A 20,137-nucleotide genomic window follows, 5' to 3' on the forward strand; every position below is an offset into this window, starting at 1 on the left:
ATCATTCTTTCTCCCTCTCTGTCTCCCTCTCCTCTCTCAGTTTCTAGCTGACCTATTCAATAAAAATGGTAATAAAATAAAATAAAATAAAAAATAAATGGCCACGAGGAGTAAGGGATTTGTAGTGCTCCAGCAATGACCCTAGAGACAAAAAGAAAGAAAGAAAGAAAGAAAGAAAGAAAGAAAGAAAGAAAGAAAGGGAGAGAGGAAAAAAGAAAGAAAAAGATGGGGGTCGGAGGTAGTACAGCAGGTTAAGCTCATAAGGCTGGAAAAGCTAGGACTGGCACAGGGATCAGGTTTCAGCCCCCAGCTCCCTACCTGCAGGGGGATTGTTGCCTCACAAGATGTGAACTAAGTCTGCAGGTATCTATCTTCCTCTCCTCCTCTCTGTCTTCCCCTCCTCTCTCTATTTCTCTCTGTCCTATCCAACAACAACAATAATAACAACAACAATGATGATAAACAAAAGGGCAACAAAGGGGAAAAAAATAAGTCCCATGGATTCCTAATGCAGGCACCAAGCCCCAGCAATAACCCTGGAGGCAAAAAAGAAAAGAAAAGAAAGATAAAGAAGTCTCTCCCTCGAGGACCAGAGCAATGATCCCAGCTCCAGCCTCTGGCTCCCCAGTTGCAGGGGTGTTGCTTCAAAGACGATGAAGCAGGTCTTCAGGTGTTTATCTTTCTCTCTATCTTCCCCTCCTATCTCAATTTCTCTCTGTCCTATCCTATAAAAAAATTGCCATCCAGGAGCAGTGGATTAGTAGTGCCAGCACTGAGCCCCAGTGATAACCCTGGAGGAAAACAAACAAACAAAAAAAAAGAAAAAGAAAAAAGAAGAAGAAGAAGAAGAAGAAGGAAAGAAAGAAAGAAAGAAAGAAAGAAAGAAAGAAAGAAAGAAAGAAAGAAAAGGCATACTTCTTTGACATCTCTCTCCGCCCCTCTTCCCTACCCCGCCCCCCCCCCCCCCAACAAGTTAGACATACCAATGAACTTAGTGTATACACTTTTGGGATGTATGTGGAAATTGGAGTATCTGGAGGAAATCCACAAAAGCACGGGAAACCCTGCACAGACAACCCGGCCAGGATTTTTTTAATTTTATAATTTTTTAATTTTTAATCATGGGGAGAACTGCCGTAAGGTGAAATAAACAGGACTTGGGAGATAGCATAGTGGTTATGCAAAAGTTTTTCGTGCTTGAGGCTCCAAGGTTCAAGATTCAATCCCTCATACCAATATAAGCAAGGACTAAACAGTGTTCTGGTTTAAAAAAAAAAAATGACATCAACACTGTCGATGTAGCAATATAGAAATGAATTCAGGTCCTTAATGGTCTCACTGAGCAGTCAGATCTAACAGCACTGAGCTATTTTTATTGAAAGTCCTATTCTATAGACCAAATATGTTTTTCTAATCCTTCAGGCAGCCAATTTGAACTTTCTGTTATTTGTAGTAATAAGTAGTCTCTAATTGGAAAGTCTGGTAAGGAAAAGAAAGTCCTATTTTACTGCCTCTTCTTTATCAAAGGAAAAGGAACATTACCAGTATATTTTTATTTAGTTCATCAATCAATATATATTGATGAGCTGTATTTATACCATTACTGAAAATGTGAGAAGATAAAAAAAATGTAATTCCTGTTAAGAAAAATTATCCTCTGGACAGGAGAGATAGCATAATGTGGAGAGAGTTCCAGCCAACAAGTCACTGCAGCTGGCAGTACTGATCCTCTAGCTAAATGTTCAGCAGAGGCCAGCAGAACTGCCAAGTTGGTCACAGACTTGTAAGAAAAAAATAAATCATAGTCATGTATTTAATTTTTTTTCAGCAACAGATAACTAAATGTTGTGTAAATAGTGAAATTGTAAACATAACCAACTAGCAAGAGAGTCCTACTGTGTTTCCTTGCTGGCTCTCGGTAAGTACTGATGAAGGTATATAGAAGAAAAAAGTGCACTATTTGTTGGGGTGTAAATGATTCAATTGTTTTGGGAACTAGTGTGGAGTTTCCTTAAAAAGCTGAAAATAGGGAGTTGGGCGGTAACGTAGCACTGCAAAGACCAGCAAAAGGATCCTGGTCCGAGACCCCCAGCTCCCCACCTACAGGGGAGTCACTTCACAGGTGGTGAAGCAGGTCTACAGGTGTCTCTCTTTCTCTCCCCCTCTCTGTCTTCCCCCCTCTCCACTTCTCTCTGTCTTATCTAACAGCAATGACATCCTCAACAACAACAATAATAACTACAACAATAAAATAAGGGCAACAAAAGGGAATAAATAAATATAAAAAAAAACAAAAAAATTAATTAAAAAAGTTGAAAATAGAAAAAGGAGGAGGAGGAGGAGGAGAAGCTGAAAATAGAGTTATACACCCCCCACACTCCCGCTTCTGGGCATCTACTGAAGATAAGAAAATATTAACAGAAAAAGGTATACCCACCCTAAGTATTGCAGGATTATTTGTAATAGCCATAATATAGTGATTACTAAAGTATGTTGATAGATGATTAGATTAGGAGGTAATATGTTCTTATAATTGAATACCATGCAGCTATAGAAAGATGAGATTTTTGTCATCTATAGGAAGATGAAAGAAAGCAACATAAGTCAAAAGAAAAAAGGTAAGTAAGGGGTGTTTTAACATATACACAGTATAAGGTTATAAGACTAATGAATAAACAAAACAAAATATAAAGCAATGGACATTATGGTAGGACAGAGCTTACATGAGGGAAAGACAGTAGACAGGGAGAAAGTAGTCTTTATCTGCAAAAAGTAAAATAAAATATATTTTGAATTATTATCATAATTTTTCATTTTGTTCTTCTCAATATTGTATGTTTTTAAATGTAGCCACCAAAAGTCTGCTTCATTCAGCAAGTTAGTAAGTGTATACTTTATGAAATAGGAGATGTTTCTATCTCAATATGTTTTAAAGAGCTAAAATAAAAGTTTCATATTTGGGGCCAGGTGGTGATGCACCTGGTTGAGCAGACATGCTACAGTGCTCAAGGACCCGGTTCAAGCCATTAGTTCCCACCTGCAGTGGGAAAGCTTTGCCATTGGTGAAGCAGTGTCGCAGGTGTCTGTCTCTTCCCTTCTCTATCACTCTTTTCCTTCGCTATTTCTGGCTCTCTGTTCAATAAATAAATAAATATAATTTTTTGAGTTTCATATTTAGTGTTTGTACCACTAGGTTAAATTTGTTTTCCTATTTTTTAAAAAATTTAATATAAAGTGTACAGAAAAGTTGAAGATACTGTAGAAGATATTGTAAAAGAATACTCACATATTCATGACAGAAATTCCACAGTTCCTAATATTTTGCCATCTTTGCTTTTATTTATTTTGCTATAGCTTTTGAATAATTTGAAAATCAGTTGCAGATATCATATCATTATTCCTCACCTCTTTCAGAATGTTTGCATAACCACAGAAGCATTAGCACACTTAATAATATTTCCTTAAGACAACCTAATGCCCGATACATTCAAATTTTCCTTTCTGTCCTCAGTATAACTTGAATAGATTTTTCTTTTGAACCATAAATTACAGTCCACACACCACATTTGACTGTCACACTCCTTTAATCTCTTTTATTCTAAAACCCTCCCTTGACAATTGTATTTTGTATTTTTGGATATTGTATTTTTGAATATACTAAGTCAGTTTATCTTGAAGAATATCTTATAATCTGATTTTTTCTGAATATTTCTCCATGTAATATTCTAATTCATTTCTCTCTTCCCAATAACACCTTTCAGAAAATTTCAACATGCTTATGTGCAAGATCAGCTTTCAAAAACCTCTGACCTCTTCATAATAACCCTTTCTTCCTTTCTTTGGGAATTGTTTCCACTTTGTGTATGTGTATGAGATGAACTTTCAGTTTTTTTAATTTGTTCTTAATAGTCTGTTACAAGATTGTAAGATTACAATGTATAGTTCCACACTGTACCCACCACCAAAATTCTGTATCCCCACCTTCTCAGCTCACAAATATAACCACCGTGGTTCACATAAGTGTTACAGTTTGCTTGCTTCAGTTTCAGTTTTTTGTTTGTTTGTTTTTTGTTTTTGGCAAGTGCATATCAATCAGACCTCTAGATTCCACATGAGGGCAACCACTTGGTAGTTGTCTTTCATACCTTTACTTATTTTGCTAAGCATAATCACCTCCAGTCCCATCCATTTTGTCCCAAAGGACTCAGTGATATATGAACTTTGTAACAACCATCAGAGGTGGTCCATTAGCACCATCTCCTTGTATACTAATGCAGGTATGGCAGTGGATACAGTCATTTAAACAGACTTAGAGAACAGAAAAATCAGAATAAAATGTAAAGTGTTGTTATGTAAGATGCAGAATGGTAACAGTTATTGTAGGTGAGTATATAGGCTCACTTTGAGGGAACGGGCAGGAACAATGTACTGAGTTAGGGCCCCAGGCAAGACCAAAACAATACATACAAAACTATAGCCAAACTAGACAAAAATCAGAAGAGGTACTGGATAAAGACCTGACCTAGATGTTGATTTAATGGAAAACTTTTCCCTTTGGGATCATGTTGTTGAGGGAAAATGTATTTTTGCATGATGCATGTTCTTGGCACCCTGGGATTGGGGTGGGGATATATGGGTTTAAAAGCAAGGAGAAAGTAAAATGAATGCAAGAAGGAAGGAAGGCAGAAAGGAAGAAAGGAAGGGAGGGAAAAAGGAAGAAAAGAAGGAAGGGACAAACTCTGTTTTGCCACACAATTCACATGACACAGAGAGGAAAAGGCCGAAGTAAGAAGTGGGCAGTGGCACAATCAGCTGAGTGGATATGTTACCACTTCAAGGACCTGGGTTCAAGCCTCTGGTTCCCACCTTCAGAGGGAAACTTCACAAGCAGTGAAACAGTGCTGCAGGTATCTCTTTCTCTCTCTAGCTCCCCCTCTGCTGTTTGCTGTTAATTTCTTAAATTAAATAAAAAATTTTCAAAGGAAGAACTGACCACTGGAAGTGTCGAAATTATCTGGTAGCCACCGAATCCCAGAGATAACCCTGATGGCAGATGAAACTATTTGTAGATGAAGGTATTGAGGAGCAAGATCACAAAGAAAAATTCAAATGTTTGGTGGTTGATAGCAAAATTCTTGACAAGGTTACCACTAGGTGTCATTAGTAAGCCAAAGTTTTACAAATGGAAAGAGGAAAGGCTGACACAACCAAAAAAGAAAACTACAGACCAATATCTCTGATGAACATAGATGCTAAAATATTGAACAAAATTCTAGCCAACCGGATACAACAGTATATCAAAAAGATTGTCCATCATGACCAAGTGGGGTTTATCCCAGGCATTCAAGGTTGGTTTACTATACGTAAATCAATCAATGTGATCCACCACATCAACAAAAGCAAGATGAAAAACCACATGGTCATATCAATAGATGCAGAGAAAGCCTTTGACAAAATACAACATCCCTTTATGATCTAAACACTACAAAAAATGGGGATAGATGGAAAATTCCTGAAGATAGTGGAGTCTATATATAGCAAACCTACAGCCAACATCATACTCAATGGTGAAAAACTGGAAGCATTTCCACTCAGATCAGGTACTAGACAGGGTTGCCCACTATCACCATTACTATCCAACATAGTGTTGGAAGTTCCTGCCATAGCAATCAGGCAGGAGCAAGGAATTAAAGGGATACAGATTGGAAGAGAAGAAGTCAAACTCTCCTTATTTGCAGATGACATGATAGTATACATGGAAAAACCTAAGGAATCCAGCAAGAAGCTTTTGGAAATCATCAGACAATACAGTAATGTGTCAGGTTATAAAATTAACATTCAGAAGTCAGTGGCATTCCTCTATGCAAACACTAAGTTAGAAGAAATTGAAATCCAGAAATCAATTCCTTTTACTATACAAAAACAATAAAATATCTAGGAGTAAACCTAACCAAAGAAGTGAAAGAAAGACTTGTATACTGAAAATTATGAGTCACTACTCAAAGAAATTGAAAAAGACACAAAGAAGTGGAAAGATATTCCATGTTCATGGGTTGGAAGAATTAACATCATCAAAATGAATATATTACCCAGAGCCATCTACAAATTTAATGCTATCCCCATCAAGATCCCAAGCACATTTTTTGGAAAATAGAAAAAAATGCTACAAATGTTTATCTGGAACCAGAAAAGACCTAGAATTGCCAAAACAATCTTGAGAAAAAAGAACAGACCTGGAGGCATCACACTCCCAGATCTCAAACTGTATTATAGGGCCATTGTCATCAAAACTGCTTGGTACTGGAACATGAATAGACACACTGACCAGTGGAATAGAATTGAGAGCCCAGAAATGAGGCCCCACACGTATGGACATCTAATCTTTGACAAAGGGGCCCAGACTATTATATGGGGGAAGCAGAGTCTCTTCAACAAATGGTGTTGGAAACAATGGGTTGACACATGCAGAAGAATGAAACTGAATCACTATGTTTCACCAAATACAAAAGTAAATTCCAAGTGGATCAAGGACTTGGATGTTAGACCACAAACTATCAAATACTTAGAGGAAAATATTGGCAGAACTCTTTTCCGCATAAATTTTAAAGACATTTTCAATGAAACGAATCCAATTACAAAGAAGACTAAGGCAAGTATAAACCTATGGGACTACATCAAATTAAAAAGCTTCTTCACAGCAAAAGAAACCACTACCCAAACCAAGACACCCCTCACAGAATGGGAGAAGATCTTTACATGCCATACATCAGATAAGAGTTTAATAACCAACATATATAAAGTGCTTGCCAGACTCAACAACAAGACAACAAATAACCTCATCCAAAAATGGGGGGAGGACTTGGACAGAATATTCACCACAGAAGAGATCCAAAAGGCCGAGAAACACATGAAAAAGTGCTCCAAGTCCCTGATTGTCAGAGAAATGCAAATCAAGACAACAATGAGATATCACTTCACTCCTGTGAGAATGTCATACATCAGAAAAGGTAACAGCAGCAAATGCTGGAGAGGGTGTGGGGGTCAAAGGAACCCTCCTGCACTGCTGGTGGGAATGTCCATTGGTCCAACCTCTGTGGAGAACAGTCTGGAGAACTCTCAGAAGGCTAGAAATGGACCTACCCTATGACCCTGCAATTCCTCTCCTGGGGATAGATCCTAAGAAACCCAACACATCCATCCAAAAAGATCTGTGTACACATATGTTCTTGGCAGCACAATTTGTAATAGCCAAAACCTGGAAGCAACCCAGGTGTCCAAGAACAGATGAGTGGCTGAGCAAGTAGTGGTATATATATACACAATGATGACTTTACCGTTTTCAGCTGATCTTGGATGGACCTTGAAAAAATCATGTTGAGTGAAATGTCAGAAATATATGGATGAATATGGGATGATCTCACTCTCAGGCAGAAGTTGAAAAACAAGATCAGAAAAGAAAACACAAGTAGAACCTGAAATGGAATCGGCGTATTGCCCCAATGTAAAAGACTCTGGTGTGGGTGGGTGAGGAGAATACAGGTCTATGAAGGATGATAAATGACATAGTGTATTGTTAAATGGGAAACTGGGGAATGTTATGCATGTACAAACTATTGTATTTACTGTTGAATGTAAAACATTAATTCCCCAATAAAGAAATAAATTTTTTAAAAACTGAATAAGTGCAGTAAGTGACCAACAGACATTTCAAAAGAAATTGATGCCACCCATTTTTTTTATAAACACAGGGTAGAGGCTATCACTTGATGGGATACAGCTGGGAGCACTAGGTCAGTGATCCCAGTCTAAAGGGCTCTTAGCCCACAGGGCCCCAGAGGCGGTTCCTGGGCGGGGCGCGGTGAGGTCACGTGGGCAGACTCGCCCCGCCCTTCTACGCTTCAGGAACTCGTTAGAACTCTGGATCCTGCTGTCACATCCCGCGAGGTTAGCGGCGGGTAGAGGCGGAGCAAGGGATTCGCTGACCGTAAGTACTGTTCTCGCGGCGCCCGGAGACCCTCGCGATGCCTGATGCTTCCGTCCAGGCCTTGCGCCTGCGCTCGGGCTTCCGGCTGCAGCCTGAAGCTCGCGACTTCCCTGTGGTCCTTGTTTCCTGTGTATTTGGCTTTTCAACCTCTCATTCGTTAATGGTTAACTTTTCAAGCACGTTTTCACCCAGGAACAGACCAGCTAAGCGTGTGGACCACACCCGCCCAGATCCCGATAGACTGGACGTTTTAAAAACATTTTCCCGGCTTTTCTTTTCGCTCAGGCATAAGCAGAGCTGCAGAATTTCGCAGCGCAGACCACCCTCAGTATTTTCAGAGCAATTCTGCATGCCTGGCAGCTTTGCTTAGACTGTGTGGTTTCGGGGTGGCTGCTCCGTTTAACAGCTTGCAGGCTGGCCTGTTTCTGCTAAAATGTTAAATGCAGCTTTAAGTCTGCACCCACAAATTGTTTATTAGAGTGGAAGGACCTTGGAGATGACACTAATTAGAGCATGTCCCCATGGCCCCGAGCTCTTCTGAGCTCTTGACATAGTGAACCATCGGTTGCTCACCCTATGTGGCAATCGTTTCTTAAATTCCTTTTTTAAAATTTGTTGTTTATTTATTTATTATTGGATAGAGATAGAAATTGAGAGGGAAGGGGGAGATAGGGAGGGAGAGAGACAGAGAGACACCTGCAGCCCTGCTTCACCACTCGTGAAGCTTTCCCCCTGCAGGTGGGGACCAGGGGTTTGAACCTGGGTCCTTGTGCACTGTGATGTGAGTACTTAACCACGTGCGCCACCACCTGGCCCCTAATCATTTCTTATAGATGGAAAACTGCAACACGTTCAAATGAAGCAATTTGCCGAAAATCACGCAGACAGTACTCCAGACACGGGTGAGCTCACCTGATGATCTGAGATCTCTGCTGTTGCAGACGGTGTTAGCAGAGGCCAGAAGAACTACGTGATTTTATTAAATTATTGAAGGAATACTCCAGTTTAAACATGTTAGCATGAATCTTGTATATTAGTGCCCCTAAGTTAAAGATTCAGGAATATCTTCTTTGCTTTCATACGTGTTTGTGTGTGTTAACTTCCATAATCCTGCTTATGCATCCTGGTAATGTGTAAACCAAGTCCCCAAACGTTAAAAGCAACATAGTCATTGCTCAAGAGGAGTAACAAATTTCTTTAGTTCCAGGTGTTTTTTTTTTCTTTTCTTCTTTTCTGTCTTCAGTGCTTTAAATGAGTTATATCTTCAAAAAAAAAAAATTCAGCTTAAATGTATCATTTATGTTGGAAATGATCTAATAGCGAGTTATTTTTTGTAACTAATCTGCAATTTTCACATGGACTCAGCACCACTTTTATTAGTATTATCTAACTAATAAAATATTTTTAAAAGAAACATAATTTCAGACAAAATATTTCATGAGGAGAATTTTGGAACAAAAATAGACATTTTCCAGAAGGAAGTTTTCTTTAACCTTCAAACTGGGTAAAAAAGTATTATTTTTCACTTTATTTATTTAATAGTCTAGTATCTTAGAGCAGACTCAAAATAGAGGAAATGTGTGGGAGAAGATAACCAAGTTAATAGTAATTAAGATAAAAGCATCAGCTATTGTGTGAATGGATCATGATATTCACAATATTACAATAACTTTGGGTGTTAATTATAGTCACCAGATGTCATAAATAAGTGGTAAAGTTTATGATGCTTAAAGGGAATAATTATTTGAAGGCTGAGCTAACAATCTTCTAAGCAGAATGCAAGTCTGTAATCATAGTTCTGTGAAACCTTTATCATTAAGCCCCAGCCTTTTCTGCACACTTCTTATCAGTTTTAGCAAATTCACTAAAGGTTTTCTTGCTTGGGAGCAAACCCTTCCTGCAACTGTGGTATGTTCTAAGAGACTGAAATTTGAAATTTTGAGGATCATATTTGGGCTTCTCCACTTCTCATGTGTTTTCTACTTGCTTGATACTAGGGGTTTTTTTTTTTTTTTAACATTTGCCTGATTCTAATATTTATCTGTTATTTCCTTGGAAAAATAGGAGGTATTTTTATTTTCTTTAGTGCCAGCTGTACAAAGTTTTCAGATAGTATGTTCATGATCACAACATTCTCTAAAGATAATAAGTGCCGTCTATTGCCCCCCTTTTTCTGGGATTTTGGATCTTTTGTTACAAAAGTATAAAATTGGATTTATATAAATTTTGAGAAAAAGGAATTTTAACTATCAAACTGAATGCGATATTTTGAAATATTTATGAAATTCTGTTATGGTCCTCTTGCTTTTCTTTATAAATGTGCCCAATGAGTAATATATATAGTTTGCTTTTGTGTACTTATTAAAACAAACCCTTGAATTTGAAATTACATTTTTGGGGGTAACTTTTTTTTAACTTTTATTTTATTACTGATTTACAAAATTATAATAGGGGTATAATTCCCCACCACTCCAACCACCAGAGTTCTGTGTCCTCAATTCCCTCCACTGGAAACTGCAGTAGTTCTTCCAAGGTCACAAATATGGGTTGGCTATTATATCTGTAACTATCTACCTATATTTATGAGAATTTGCCCATTTTTTCCATAGTCCTGCTTTCTCTTCTTTTTTTTTAATTCTTTTATTTTTAATAATGTTTATTTTCTTTTTGTTAAGTGTGATGGTGGTTCTAGGATTTCTACAGATTTTTTTTTTTTTAGAATTTATTTATTTATGAGAAAGAAGGAGAGCAAGAAAGAACAGGACATCACTCTGGTACATGTGCTGCCGGGGACTGAACTCAGGACCTCATGCTTGAGAATCCAATGCTTCATCCACTGCACCACCTCCCAGACCACTTTCTCTTCCTTTCTAAGCCACACCTCCACTGATTACTACTTCCAAATGCCCTCCCTTTTTACCTTCGGGTCCTGATGGTACTGAAGTTCAGAGCCCTCTGGTCCGAACACTTCTCCCCTACTGGGAATATGGATCAAAATTTATGGGGTGCAGAAGTTGGGAGGTCTGACTTCTGTAATTGCTTCTCCACTGGACATGAGTGTTGGCAGTTGGATACATACCCCCAGCCTATTTCCATCTTTCCCTAGTGGGGTAAGGCTCTGGAGGGGTGAGGTTCCAGGACACATTGTTGAGGTTGTCTGCCCAGGGAGTTCAGGATGAAATCATAGTAGCATCTGCAACTTGGTGGCTGAAAGGTTGAAATTATGCTTTTGAAATCCAGCTTGATGTAGGCATACAGTTTTGGTAGCTATACATGTTTCACTGCTATACAACATTGATTATACTGAATGAACAAAAAGATTATCCATCTTAATGGTGATCGATTTTGAGTTGTTTCCTATCTGTTTACAAAATTCAATTTGGGGGGCAGGGGGGTGCCCAGTGTGTTAAGTGCACATGGTGCAAAGTGCAAGGACTGGTGTAAGGATTCCAGTTCAAGTCCCTGGCTCCCCACCTGCAGGGGGGTTGATTCACAAGCAGTGAAGCAGGTCTGCAGGTGTCTGTCTTTCTCTCCTCCCTCTCCTTCCCTTTCTTGATTTTTCTCTGTCCGATCCAACAGCAATGACAATAACAATAAATACAACAACAAGGACAACAAAATGGGAAATAATAATAAAAAAATAAAAATAGTAAAAAAATTCAATTTAGTGCTCCATTCTCAGAAGGGAGGCTGGGGTCAGCATACTCTGCCACTTGAGGAAGACTGGTCCTGAAATGAGTACAGCCTACAATGTTCCTAGCTATGACTATGGAATTCGCACTCAGACCAGTGGGGATACAGAGGTTACACAGGACAGGCTTCTGTGCTAAATATGAATAGACATGGGTGCTGGGTCAGATCAATGGGATATACAGTTAACGATATTTATATACTTTTCCCATATTTGGGAACTACTCTCTGCCCTGATCCAGCTTTCTAGTCCTATTCCCAAATCTAACAATACTTTAGCTGACCTGCATGTTACCTGTCTGGCCCAGGCAAAAATTAGTAAATTCATGGGCATATCGGAATGTACCTACAATAGACTTCCTAGCGCCTTCTAACATGAAGACCTCAAATCTCATCTGCTATACTCCTATCTTTAGGTTCCTTATTATTAAACAATTTGTCCTGCTTTATATCTTAATGCTTTTCAGTCACCAAGTGGCAGATGCTACCATGATGCCAACCTGACTTCCCTGGGCAGACAACGTCACCAATGTGTCCTGGAATGCCACCTCCCCATATCCTTGCCCCAGTAGGGAAACAGGCTGGGAGTATGGATCAACCTGCTAACACTCATGTCCAGGGAGAAGCAATTACAGAAGCCAGACCTCCCACCTTCTGCAACCATAAAGAATTTTGGTCCATACTCCCAGAGAGATAAAGAATAGGGAAACTTCCAATAGAGGGGATGGGATACAGAACTCTGGTGGTGGGAATTGTGTGGAATTGTACCTCCCTTATCCCACAATCTTATTGATCATTATTAAGTCACTAGTAAAATAAATTAAACAGTAAGTATAAATATAAATTAAGCATTCAATTTGAATGTATTTCTTATGCTGGAAACGTATATAATTGTGAGGATTTTTTTTAGCTGATTTCTAATTTTTTTTTCGAAGTCATACAATCTGATGATGTACCTATGCATGTTTCCGTGAAATATGCCAAAAGTCAGATTGTTTAGTCATAATTTTCAGCATTACTAGGCAGTATCAAATTGTGGTAGAGTAGCTGATGTCTTCAATCTACCACTTAGTATAATTTTTTGCCAGTCTTTTTGATAGAAAATAATATTCCATTTGTAATTATCTTTTCTGTATTCTTCTTATAAAGTTAAATATCTTTACATGTGATTATTGGATAGTCAGATTTTCTAATCTGTGAATTATGTGTCTGAGCCAGGGAGGCTGCTCAGTGGCATAGGTAAGCACAAAGTTTATGCATTGTCACCAACATTAAAGAAAAAAGTAATTAGGTCAGTTAAAAGTTAACAGTGCAAACTTCTGAGTACTTATTTGACATTGCTGCAGTTCCTTCTTCCTTCCTTCCTTCCTTCCTTCCTTCCTTCCTTCCTTCCTTCCTTCCTTCCTTCCTTCCTTCCTTTCTTTTTTGCCTTCAGGGTTATTGCTGGGGCTCGGTGCTGGCACTAAAAATCCACTGCTCCTGGAGGCCATTTTTTCCACTTTATTGGATAGGACAGAGAGACATTGAAAGAGGAGGGGGAGAGAAAGATAGACACCTGCAGACCTGCTTTACAGCTTGCAACGTAACCCCCCCCATGCAAGTGGGAAGCCGGAACTCAAACACAGGTCTTTGTGTAGATTCTTGCACTTCGTACTATGTATGCTTAACTGGGTGGGCTGCTGCCCAGTCCCCCATTGCTGCAATTACTTATACTTGATTTGTATATTTTCCTTGTATATTGAATTCAGTGTCCTTGCTACTCTCCTTCAATACACAACAACACATAAAAAAAAAACAAAACCTCTCCCTATTCATCTATATTAGAGACCTTTGAAATACTTGATATATATCTTAATGGTGCAGAAATACCCCTCTCAAAGTTGTGACATAAATCAATCCCTTCTTTCTCAAGCTAAATTGTAACACCATTATTACTCCTAAATGATAAACTTACCTTTTAAATGAATCATACTTCATTTCTCCTAACATTTTCAAAATCAGTCATTAGTATAGCATTGAATAAATATTTAAAGAAGCCATAGGGAAACATCTCTGCAGAAGCCCTGTTGACACTGTCACAGAACACATTTCACCTCTTGTTGAGAGAGGAAGTTTGTAAGTATGTCAAGGTCTGACTGCTCATTTATGTAAAATGTTAACCTAAGATGTAAAAGTGAAAATAAAACAAGTTCCTGTTATCTAGAAATGATACATAATCATTGAGATTTTGCACTTTTTAAAAATTTCTTTATTGGGGAATTAATGTACTTTTTTTTTTTTTTTAACCAGAGCACTGCTCAGCTCTGGCTCATAGTACGGGGTATTAAACCTGGGAGCCTGGAGCCTCAGGAATGAGAACCTTTTTGCATAACCATTATGCTATCTACCCTGCCTCACACTATCATTTTGTATACTTTCCTATGCAATATAGTATTTCTGTATTTGAAGAGAATGTGAATTATTCTCATCCTCATAAAGTTAGATTAGTATGAACTTGATATGTGATTGACAGCTCTGGTAAGTTATCTTAAATTGCAGACAAGAATGTATGTGTCTAATATTGTGAACATTCCACAGTAAACATTTTCATGTTTAACAGAAGTCAGGTCTCTGCAAAGACCATGGGCCACCAATCACTTTGATACACTTTTTTTTTTTCTTTTCCATATATAATTTAGTAGCTTGTATAAAGCAGGATTAGATACTTACTTTCTTCCCCCAAGCTTTATTTTTATGAGAAATTCTAAGAGAAAGAGACATCCCACACCTTCACTCTGGCATATATAGAGCAAGGGACCTTCTGAATGCAAGTCCTGTGCTCTTCTGCTGCATTACTTGCCTGGCTGTGGGACGGGGTACTTTTTAAGTTGTATGTTCCTTTCTGTGGCTTTGCAGTCTGATGTCCATTAAAAGATGAGGTTTTAAAAAAAACTGAATGAAAATTAAAATGCTAATAAAACCTCACCTTGACAAACCTATAAAATTGGCATATTTTGTTTTAGGAGGCTTAGGTCTGACAAACATCTATTGAGATATTACTGAAGAGTTGTTTGGGGCCAGAATATAATAAATATGTACATATGCCACAATGAAGGGTGCTGGTGTGTTCAACTTTGAGTTTTTAAAAATAGCTCTTAACTTTTTATTTTCAGTTTCTTGAGGCATGAATGCTTTACAGCCCGGTTGTTGACACATGGACACGACTTCTCAACTCCCCATGGCTGGTAATTGCAAGACACTCAGTCCTCCAGCCTAGGTCCCATTCCACCATCATGGACCGTTACAACCCTAGTGCCTTTCTACTCCATCCCTTCCCCTCCTCCACCAAAGTCCCTTGCTATGGTGCTATACACCATATAAATCATTTTGATTCAAGGATTAGATCAGACCCATAAATGTCACTTCCTATGAATAAAACTGAGAGGTCTTATAGTCTTTATTTTTAAAGTTTCATATTTGGTCCAAAAATATTTAAGACTGGAATAGAAAACAAACTTTAGAAAAATAAGGAAAAGATTTGTGTATACCTATGTTCATAGCAGCACAATTTGTAATAGCCAAAATCTGGAAGCAACCCAGCTTTCCAATAACAGTTGAGTGGCTGAGCAAGTTGTGGTCTATATACACAATGGAATATTACTCAGCTATTAAAACCGGTGACTTCATTTTCAGCCCATCTTGGATGGAACTTGAAGAAATCATGTTAAGTGAAATAAGCCATAAACAGAAAGATGAATATGGGATGATCTTATTCACAGGCAATATTCTCTTGCCTGGGGATGATGCTTTTTATCAATTCTAAAATAAGAATATCATCTTTTGAAAGTTAAACTGCAAGTCTCTGTTGAGATCAAGAAGAAGGGCTGGGGGAGTCGGGCGGTAGTGCAGCGGGTTAAGTGCACGTGGTACGAAGCTCAAGAACAGGAGTAAGGATCCTGGTTTGAGCCCCCAGCTCCCCACCTGCAGGGGAGTCACTTTACAGGTGGTGAAGCAGGTCTGTAGGTGTCTATCTTTCTCTTCCCCTCTTTGTCTTCCCCTCCTCTTTCCATTTCTCTCTGTCCTATCTAACAATGATGACATCAATAACAACAACAATAAAAAAACAAGGGCAACAAAAGGGAAAATAAATATAAAAAAAAATTTTAAAAAAAGAGGACAGGGATAGATAACATAATGGTTATGCAAAGGAACTTTCATGCCTGAGGCTCCAAAGTTTCAGATTCAATCTCCCATACCACCATATGCCAGAGCTGAGCTAGTGCTCTGGTAAAAAAAAAAAAAAAAAAAAAAAAATTAAGAAAACCAGTAATGTTTTTTGAAACTTTGGGATAACAAATTGGGGGGGGGGGGTAAGGTAGGAATAATAGAATACATTTGAGATTTGGACTACAGAAAGAACAATCTAGAGTTTTTTTTTAATACGAAATATAATTTTATTCAGGAACTATCATGCAAAAATACCCATAAGGAAGAATCTCAAGAAAATCCTGAAACTGATATATCTTAATGTTTCCTTTTTTCCTTTTCAATTAGAATTAACAAACCATGACTAAATATCAGAGTACCAGAGCAATGGACAAAGCCCCAGTGCTGTGATGTGTCTCTCTCTGAATAAAAAAAAGTCAGTCTGAGAGTGAAGTTTCACATTTGTGAGGCCTCAGTTCCACAAAAAGCAAAGAGTAACCTCCAACTCAAAATTATGACTACCTATAATCTAGTATATATGCTTTGTTTTATATAATATAATACTGCCACTGGTCACAGAGAATTCCAGCCTCCTGTATTTATCTTTGTGAGTTAAGTTCAGACAGTGCATACCACTTGTAAATTTTTCTTGTGTTTTCTGTTCAGCTAGCATGGATCCTAATGGCTCTGAACAAGTTCCTGAGATAAAGGAGTACTCTTCTGTCTGTGTTGGCAGAGAAGATGACATTAAAAAATCTGAACGAATGACAGCTGTTGTCCATGACAGAGAAGTTGTTATTTTCTACCACAAAGGAGAATATCATGCTATGGATATTCGCTGTTATCGTAAGGTTTTATTTTATTATTTTTTAAAGGTATAATGTAAAATTTATTTTTCAATTGTAAACCATGTATTTGTTTACCAACTACAAGCCTGCTAATATTTTAGGGTGTTTTTTTTTTTTTTTTTTGGTGACTAATATTCAATTCTCTTTCAGATTCAGGAGGACCTTTGCATTTGGGAGAAATAGAGGTATGTAAAATTAAATCTATTATTTTCTATTTCTATTCTTTTTAAAAAGCATTTATGTTACCTGATAGGACAAAGAGAATGTGAGAGGGGGTTGGTAAGATAGAGAGGGTGAGAGAAAGAAAAATAAATGCAGCCCTGCCTCAATGCTTGTGAAGCTTCTCCCATGCAGGTGGGGACCAGGGGCTTGAACCCAGATGCTTGTACTTTGGTAATGTGTGAACTCAACCCAGTGTGTCACCTCCTGGCTCCTTTTCATTTTGTTTCTTAGGAAAACTATTTTGTCTGAACTATATTTTAACAGTTTGAATAACACTGCTGACTATATACATATATATGCACATGAGACAGTCATTATTAAAATCACAGTAGTGAAAAATTAAAGCAAGGGGTTAGGTGATAGCTCAGTGGGTTAAGTACATGATGCAAAATGCAAGGACCAATGAAAGGATCCTGGTTTGAGCCCCCTAGCTCCCCACCTACAGGGGCGTCACTTCACAGGTGGTGAAGCAGGTCTGCAGGTGTCTATCTCTCCCCCTCTCTGTCTTCCCCTCCTCTCTCAGCTCTACCAAACAATAATAATAACTACAACAATGATAAACAACAAGGGCAACAAACGGGGACAAAATAGCCTCCAGTAGCAATGGATTCATAGTGCAGGCACCGAGCCCCAGTTATAACCCTGGAAGCAAAAAAAGAAAAATTAAAGCAACCTAATTTTTTTTTTATTTATTTCAGAAAGGAGACATTAACAAAACCATAGAATAAGAGGGGTACAATTCCGCATAATTCCCATAACCTGATCTCCATATCCCATCCCCTCCCTTGATAGCCTTCCCATTCTCTGTCTCTCTGGGAGTATGGATCCAGGGTCGTTGTGGGGCAACCTAATTGTTTTAAATCCACTTTGCTTTATCCATTGATGTCCTTCATATATGCAACGTAGATGTTTTAACAATAGGAAAAAGTTTAAATAAATTACTAATAGTCATGGTGGGAAATTATAGCTATTAGGTGATTGAGGACGAATTATATGTATTCATAAGCTAGGATGCTAACAATTACTATTTAAGTGGAAACACGCAAGTCAAAGAATAATGGTTTAGTGAAATTCCATTTTTAACACAACTTTAATTTTAACTTTTATGTATATTTTTTGTATAGTATGAGTTTATATTACTTTAATATTATTTTAAAAAGTTGAAGAAAGAATACTTTGAAGATTTGAGAGAAATGGGGAAATTGTATTCCAAAATTAATTGCCTTATTTATTTTTTACCAGTGCACCACTCACCTCTGGTTTATGATGGTGCAGGGGACTGAACCTGGGACTTTGAAGCCTCAGGCATGAGAGTCTCTTTGCATAACTGTTATATTATCTACCCCTGACCCCTTATTTTCTATTTGGTGAAATCAATCAATCTCTCTCTCTCTCTCTCTCTCTCTCTCTCCTTCTCTGTCTGGTGCAAAGTACAAGCTTGAACTCAAGTGTTTCACTTTTTCTACACTTGGTAGCTGCTTGGTCCTGCACCTTTCCTCATGTTAAAGGGATTGTTTAAATTAGTGAATATGAGTTTATGAATCATGAAGATTTAAATATCAATTGATAATTTCTTGGAAGTATGATACAAGCATTCCTGTACTCTGGGTGTAGAGGGAAAAAAATATAAGTACCCAGAGATGATGATATGAAAGAATTTCCCTGATTTCAAACCATAAAGAGAGCCCCAAGGACTTGCTACAGGGGGCGGGCAGTAGTGCACTCATAAGCTCACATATCACCACATGCAAGGACCTGGGTTCAAGTCCCTGCTCCCCATCTGTAGGGGGTGCACTTCACAAGCAGTGTAGCAGGTCTGCAGGTATCTGTCTTTCTCTCCCCCTCTGTCTTACCCCTCCTCTCTCAATTTTTCTCTGTCCTGTCCAACAACAATGACAGCAATAACAGCAGTAGTAATAACAACAATAATAAATAACAAGGGCAGCAAAAGGAAAAAAATGGCCTCCAGTAGCAGTGGGCTCGAAGTGTAAGCACTGAGCCCCAGCTATAACCCTGGAGGCAAAAAACAAAACAAAACAAAACCCTTGCTACTCAAAGTATCATTCATAGTCCAACAGAAAGCTTCTTGTAAATGTAGAATACTGGGCCTTGTCATAGTTCTGTTGAATTTAAACAATATCCATGCTTTTTAAATTGAGAAGCTTTGCTTTAAACCATTGAAAAGGCGAAGGACTGACTATTTTGAATCATAATTGATCCTCAATTAAAATGGATACATATACCTTTTTTTACCTCTCATGAATTCAGTTTTGAAGCTTACCTACCATCTTCTAGTAGCTAGTGAAAATTCCTCTAGATGTACTTGGAACCCTTGCCCCATTTCTGTCAAGGAAGTGGCCTTGAGATCTAGATAATAGCACAGCTGCAGTCACATGTTGCACGAGCCAGTTATCTGTTCTGATTGAGCTCTAACACTTTGTTTTTTAATCAACTGTGAAAGAACCCGGTGACTACCCTGACTAGGTTTGCCTTATGCTGAACAGTCTGTACATGGGAAGGGGGGAGAGCTGGCTACTCTTTAGTTCTTCTGTAAGAGATTTATTATTAATCACGAATGTTCAGAATGTCAGGCTATTAACCAATTATCTTCTTCTTTAGGACTTTGATGGACGACCATGTATAGTTTGCCCTTGGCATAAATACAAAATCACTTTGTCAACAGGCGAAGGACTATATCAATCTATAAATCCTAGAGATCCATCATCAAAACCCAAGTGGTGCTCCAAGGGGATAAAGCAAAGGATTCATACAGTGACTGTGGACAGTGGGAATATTTATGTAACTCTCTCTCATGAACCTTTTAAGTGTGACTCTGATTATTATGCCACTGGAAACTTTAAAGTAATTCGGAGTTCTTCATGATAAAATTATATGACAAAGACTAATGTTATATGTGTTTAAAAATATTTTTAGGATAATCTCGTTAAAATGCCAAAGATGATTTCTTTTCTAATAAAGCCATATTTGCTACTGATATTTAAAAATCATAAAAATCTGAGAGGCTTGAAAGCCTATGACTTAGTGTCATGTAGGGGTTATCATCGGAACCTTCCAGCACATCTGATCCAGTCCTACGGACTGATTCTCTCCTGAAGTTTATATGTTTGGAATGTTCAGTTTAAGAAAGGTTTTCATTTATAGCCTCATGCAAGCTCATGATTGGTATTGTTCTTACTTTTAAATGCAG

General features: G+C 38.1%; 1 protein-coding gene across 2 annotated transcripts; it reads left to right on the forward strand.

Annotated features, from left to right (window-relative positions):
* The first annotated feature begins 7,871 nt into the window (after positions 1-7,871).
* RFESD (Rieske Fe-S domain containing) lies at positions 7,872-19,924 on the forward strand. Of its 2 annotated transcripts, none has more exons than XM_060201190.1 (4): positions 7,872-7,984; positions 16,526-16,705; positions 16,858-16,892; positions 19,549-19,924. In XM_060201190.1, exons 2-4 carry the CDS (start codon positions 16,531-16,533, stop codon positions 19,810-19,812), a joined length of 474 nt encoding a protein of 157 aa, XP_060057173.1. In that variant the 5' UTR covers positions 7,872-7,984; positions 16,526-16,530; the 3' UTR covers positions 19,813-19,924. The 2 variants fall into 2 exon arrangements, with proteins under 2 accessions (XP_060057173.1, XP_007531481.1); XM_007531419.2 differs by lacking the exon at positions 7,872-7,984 and adding an exon at positions 9,249-9,496.
* The last annotated feature ends 213 nt before the right edge of the window (positions 19,925-20,137 follow it).

The sequence above is a fragment of the Erinaceus europaeus genome, chromosome 11, assembly GCF_950295315.1.
Source record: "Erinaceus europaeus chromosome 11, mEriEur2.1, whole genome shotgun sequence".
In the NCBI taxonomy this organism is placed as follows: domain Eukaryota; kingdom Metazoa; phylum Chordata; class Mammalia; order Eulipotyphla; family Erinaceidae; genus Erinaceus; species Erinaceus europaeus.